The 6,489-nt window shown below is 44.2% G+C and overlaps 1 protein-coding gene across 1 annotated transcript; it reads left to right on the forward strand.

Annotated features, from left to right (window-relative positions):
• Window positions 1-2,580: 2,580 nt before the first annotated feature.
• PMAIP1 (phorbol-12-myristate-13-acetate-induced protein 1) lies at window positions 2,581-5,889 on the forward strand (the record flags this gene model as incomplete). The annotated part of the gene is made up of 2 exons (XM_081096431.1): window positions 2,581-2,638; window positions 4,996-5,889. The coding sequence occupies 2 exons, from the start codon at window positions 2,581-2,583 to the stop codon at window positions 5,100-5,102; spliced, it is 165 nt and encodes a 54-aa protein (XP_080952557.1). The 3' UTR covers window positions 5,103-5,889.
• Window positions 5,890-6,489: the final 600 nt, after the last annotated feature.

Genomic DNA, 6,489 nt, shown 5'->3' on the forward strand with positions numbered 1-6,489 from the left:
CTCACCAGTCCTGGTGTGTGTGTGTGTGTGTGTGTGTGTGTGATTTAAATATTTATTGATTTCAGGGAGGAAGGAAGAGGGAGGGAGAGAGAGATAGAAACATCAATGATGAGAGAGAATCATTGATCGGCTGCCGCCCGCAACCCAGGAAAGTGCCCTTGATTGGAACCTTCAGTCCACAGGGCAACGCTCTATCCACTGAGCCAAACCAGCTAGGGCTGTGTGTGTTTTTTAAACAGATAAGAGGGGATTCCAGAAAAGTATACAGTGAAGAAAGCCCTTCACACTCCGCTTCGAGTTTCCTTAGGAGAATGTGAGATCTGAAAGAGTTTGCAAACTGTCTCAAATCCAACACCATAAAAAGTCCTCCATAAACAGCTGATTCTGACCAATCTCTGAAGCCCACCCCCCACTTGCTCCTCTTTTTCCTCTCCAACAAGTTGAATTTGCAATTCTCTAAAAGGCACAAAGTTGCCTGAGGTTTGTATGGGTCACGTGACCAACAGCCTTTTATCATGATAATAGTGGAGGACAGGATTGACACACCCTTTGTACATAAACAGGACATCATTTGTTTTTGTTGTTGCAGTTGAATGTATTCCTTGCCTTTCAGCGTGCGCGATTTGATCAGAAGTTGACTAACTTATCCAAGCAGGAAGTTAATGGTGTGCCTTGATGATTAAGTTAGTGAAAAGGAGCCTTTCCAAGGGGAGCCCCAGTGGTGGGATACCTGGTTCCAGGTCAGAGGCTTGGAGGCAGCCTCTCCACCCTGCTTCCTACATGGCGTGCTGAAAACTCCCCGAATTCTCTTACCACACTCAAAACTAAGTTATTTAAACTTCAGGGTAGTTCTTGCCCCATGCTTACAGCGTGGTCTACACCCCTGCAGAACCAAGGCAACATAAATACTTGCAGATCTGTGTTGATTGAATGACTTGAGGTAAATAAACAACCTGCTGCCTACTGGGGCCAGATAAAGTAAATGAGAAAACAAACAGCAGGGAGTGCGGCCGAGGGGAGCTCCCGCCCCAGGTCCCCCTGGGAAGAGGCGGCCGCCGCTCCTCGTCTGCTCTGCACGTTTGGGAAACGGGTCCCGGGTTGTGAGAATTTCGGATTTTCCACAGGACGCCAGAAACCCCAGCCGTAACTACAATGTCTCAATCTTAAATGTTGGCAACCCAATTCAAATGTTCAAAAGACATTTTGCAGACCAATCTTGGGAACCAAACCTAATACTTCTAGGAAGCCACGCAGCTCTAAGCAGCCAATCTGCAACTTGTGCGTTCAATAGCGCGGACAATATGAGAACGCGCTTTCTGAGAAACTGATTCCCGGGAAGCCTGCAGTGGGCAAGGGCCCCGCGCTGCGTGGGCCCGCCGCGCTCAGCCCCCGCGCTGCATTCCGCCCCGCTGAACCTCGTCTCGATTAACCTGTGTCGCGCCCGCCTAAACCCTTGGCCTTAAGCGGCTCTCAGGGTAAGCAGACCGAGTGACTCCTTCTCTTTATAATAGTGAAATTAATTATTCAAGGGCCAGCCAAACCTCATGCAAATAACTTCATATTCCCAGACTCCTCAAGTTTCCCTGCACAAAAGCATTTGAATGTTTTCTATATGATGGGATTACTATTGTTTTTTAATGTTACTAAGCATCCAGAACGAGCAATTGTGACCCATCCAGAGGGAATATGCTCAGCTTTTTAAATTACAGTCCTGACTCCGGGGCGGAGAACTAATCCCCTCCTTCTCCCACCCAAACAACAACAACCACCACACACACACACACACACACACACACACACACACACAACCTTCCAAATCATCCAAATCAAAGCGGGTTTCAATTTGTAGCGAACTTCCCAACAGTTTCAATCTTTCTTGAGCAGCCTGGCCTCTGGCCACATCCCTCCAGCTATCAAAGCTCTCTTCGTGCCACGTCCCTGAAACTCCCCACACTCTCTAAGTGACAACTTTCCTTCGCCAGCTCTGGCGGGGCTGTGTACAGAAGTCTCTAATTGCGCATTTATGATAAGGACGAAGTTCCCGGCCTCCCCACCCTCGACTTTCCCGCCGGGAAAACCTTCCTCCTCGCCCGACTCCGGGACCCGGCGGCTCCTGCAGCTGCCTCAACTCTGGGCGCCCGCACAGCCTCGGTCCGAGCCCGGCGCCCCCAGCCCGGTTTGATCAGGGAGTAATTTCGGGGTCTCGCGGGTCGGGGCCGCGCGGGTGGGAAACGTGTCCGGGCAGATCGCGCCAGGTGGAGCGGTGTTCCTCCCGGGCCCGGGCCGAAGGGCGGCCGGCGGGGCGGGGAGAGGGGCGGGGAGGGGGCGGGCGCGGCGTCTAGTTTCCCTACGTCACTGGGAAGTCCCCATAAGGCGAAAGCGCGGGCCCTCGCCTTTCCCGGACCTCAGAGGTTCTCGGGCGCGCTCCTAGTCGGGTCTCCGGCCTGATCCGGCCCGTTCTGCCCGGTCCGGCCCGCCTGCCCCGCCTGCCCCGCGCGCTGCTCGCCTCCCGCAGACTCCAGGTTCGGGGACTGGGTTCCCCGGGGTTGGCCGCGGAGTAATCGCCGGCCGCCTGCGGAGATGCCTGGGAAGAAGGCGCGTAAGAACGCGCAGCCTAGCCCGACGCGGGCCCCGGCAGGTAGGGACCAGATGGGGCGGAGATCCTGGCCGGGGCGAGGGGGCCGGGACGGGGGTCGAGGTCTCTATCCGGGCCGGGTTAGCCCGTCTACTCGGGGCCTGGTCTGGTCTGCGCCCTTGCACGTGCTTTCGGGGCGCCTCGTGGAAGTCCGTCGGGGTTTTATACAGGACCGTGGAGACGGCGGGGGACCCAGGTTTGGGACTGGGAGGCAGCGGTCTTTCAGCGGTGCAGAAAGCCTCTTCGCCGCCTTGCAGCCGCACTTGCCCTGCCCCGGCCACCGGGAAGAAAAGTGCAGATGCGGGTGCCAGCCACCAGGAGAAAGTTATTGTCACGGCGGGTGGGGACGGGGGAAGCTCTTGGCACTACCTGGCCTCCCAGAGACTCCTAAGACAGGCCTCTTTCTCCGGGGTCCTGGACCTTGGAGAGCCCCGCGCTAGGTGTTATCACACTCTGCACCCGCAACGCTAACAAAAGCGGAGATAATGCTGGCCCGATCGCAGCTCTTCCTCAAAGGACTCGCGGAGGGTCTTGGAGGTTTCGCAGGGACCACTGCGTTCAGGAGCCCAGAAATTCTTGCTTCTTTGTCGAGAGTTACATTGTATAACATTTTAACAATCCTAATTAGTTGCGGGAAGGGGGTAGGAGAACCGAAGTTGGTCCCCAATCCATCCATTCCTCACCCTACTCCCCAAATTGCCCATCTAATAACTTTTCTTCAGATCCAATCTCCCCTCCCCCCCTTATAAATCTTATCAAACGAGTCTTAGGGGCAGTATCAAAGAAGGCAGCAAGGCTTTGAGCCAGAAAATCCGGGTGGGTCATACTGCTATTACATCAGCAGGTAATAGCCCCCCACTCCCCAGTTTTCAACATACTTTCATTTTATGGAGCCCATGCGCCGGCATGCAGAGGAAGTGGTGTATCGGCGATGTAGCCATGGCTAGGTTGGTGCCAGGCTGCTCTCCCTGGCTCTTGCTTGGGAAGGAAAAACCTTCCTGCCTTTTGTGATGTCCAGTAGTTTTGACCGAGCTTTGAAAAGGCGTCTCCTGGAAGTGCTTCAGGGGTTTTACCCAGGGCCAGGGAGACGGCGGGAGGCGAGGGAGGGATCTCGAGCATAACCTTCACCCATCCAACTTTGCTTAGTTCCCCACAACAAGGGACTGGAGAAAGGTCCCACGGAAACTTGTTTAGATAGTAATACTTTAAAAAAAATTGAGACATGTGACATATAACATTGTATTTTAGTTGTACCACACAGTGGTTTGATACATGTATATGTTGTGAAATAATTACTACAATAAGTTTGGTTAACATCCATGATTACAATTTTTAAAATTAATAGCTTTATAGCTGTGTAACTACAACAGAGACGAAGTTTTTATTTCTTTTGAGCCTAACTAACTAGGGTCTTTGCAGGGTCTACTTACCAAGTAAACCAGATTGTAATTTGTAGTCATGATTTTTAATGTTCATAATCATGATCTTAAAGTAGACAAATGACCCTGAATTGCTCTGACTTTCCAAGAAAATTGAAATTATGGTCAATATAGATTTGATGTAAATTTCACTTAAAATTTATTTGGAAATTATATGATAAATATTATGTTTCTTAAATTGATATTCAGTTAATTACAGTATCTCTATTCTGAAAAGTAGTAAACATGTGAATTACTTATATTCCACTTCACTCATCTCCCTAAAGGCAATGGATTGGTAGAGGTTGGGTTTGTTGGAAGAATTTGGCTTAGAGTTAACATTTAAACTTCTAAACTATTTTAGAGAATGTGGACTTACTTTTGGAAAACAAGTGTATGAATCTTCTATGAGAAAATTTCAGAGTTTTTTAAATGAAGAAAAGAATACATTTTAGATTTGCCTATTAATGAGGGCATAATCTTAACTATGAATTATTGCCACAAAATATAAGTCCTACTTGAAAACAAAAGAAGAGTTTAAAATTTGACTTCCATTCTTCCCACCAACCTTAAGTGAGAGAAAAAGGAATGACATCATCGGAGGCCGGCAACATCTCACTGTGGTGTCTGACATATTAAATGTTTGTATTTGCTAATAAGATAATATTGGCCTCATCCAGGATACTTTAAAAGAAGATTTCAAAGTAAATGTCTTCGTTCAACTTTTCTTTTTTCTTTTCTTTTTTTTTTCTTGTTTGAGTCACAGTGTGTTTGTATATGTTGTATGGCTGTATGTGTTCCATCTCACGTACAGAAAACAGGTGTACATAAAACCAACAGTAAGAGGAATGTTTCACGGGAAACCTACTCAACGTGTCATTCTTGCTGGTTGTAGTTTGGAATATTGTCAATTTAATTTTGATGTTTTGCATTCTTTTTCAGAGGCTGAAATTGAGTGTGCCCTTCAATTAAGGAGAATTGGAGACAAGCTGAGTTTCTTGCAGAAACTTCTGAATCTGATGTACAAACTCTTTGGCTCAGGAACCTGACTGCTTCAGAAGCCTTCTAATGAGGCGACTCCTATAAAGCTGGATTTACCATATTTCATCCATTAGTGGTGAGAGACTGCATTATAATGGAGAAGAATGTGAAGAAGCTCTCACTTGCTTTGGGATGTGCTTGGAAATGAAGATGGAATACATCACAATGAAATTCTGTTGGAGTTTTCCCAGAAGTCATTTGTTTATTTTAAAGCAAGAATTGAAGAGCTTTGAAAATATGGAATGAATTATTAGACTTCTTTGTTTCTGCTTAGAGAATTTTTCTAGTATGTTTGTTGAAGGTTGATGCCCAGCCTACTGTAAGAAGAGTTGATAAATAACTAGAATGTTTTGGCAGGGACCAAAAAACAGAATAAGTTCAGTGTTTATTTCTACTTAGGGATGACAATTCCAGAACAATGTATCATATTTGTTTTATATATGTTATCTTGTTAAAAGTAAATATTTCATTCTGAGAACACTGAATGTTATAGTGAATGTTGATTTCATAGGTCACTACAAAATATAAAATAATTTGATAATTTTTTTGACTTAAAATGTATTACTTCTGTTCAGATGACTTTTCATTAAATGTGTTCCTATGGGCCTTAACTGGGCAGTATGGAATTTGAAAAAATTTGATCAAATTTGGTGCCAGTAAAATTCCTAGGTTGAATGTTAAAAGATGAAGAGCATAGGGATTTTGGATAACCAGGGATAATAGAAAAAAAAAAAAGTGAATTTTACTTTTTACTGCTGAATTAAAACTTGGAAAAACAAATATTCTAAAGTAATTGTTTATAAGAAAATGAATGTTTCTAAAGACATTTCTAAAATCTGTAAAATGACCTTTTCCACACTAATCACTGTGAATTCTATAAGAAGTGATTTTTACAAGAAGTTAAACATGTTTTCATTATTAGGATATACTTTTTAAGTTATTTTTAAATAACAGTTTACATTCAATATTATTTTGTATTAGTTTCAGGTATAAGGGATATACTTTTTTTAAAAAAGAGGAATAGATTGTTCATTCAGAATGAAAATTCTATGTATAAATATGAGATTTTAAGGGATTTTCACTCTGGGTGAAATAATATATATATATATATATATATATATATATATATATATACATATATATATATATACTAATTTTCATTAAAGTAACATGTAGATTCTGAGAAAGCTTTCATGCATTTCATTTTTTTTTAAAAAAAGACCAGTCTATGAACAATTTCCAAATATATATAAAAACACCATGATTGAATTTCATCAAGAATAATATTATTTATTTTACCTATTTATAATTAAAATATTTTTTGTTTAGTTCAACAATTTGTGTTAGTTGAAGTTACAGTTTTAGGTTATGAAACAAGGGTTTTATTGTTTGTGG

This window comes from Myotis nattereri (assembly GCF_964212035.1).
Source record: "Myotis nattereri genome assembly, chromosome: 8".
Classification (NCBI taxonomy): Eukaryota; Metazoa; Chordata; class Mammalia; order Chiroptera; family Vespertilionidae; genus Myotis; species Myotis nattereri.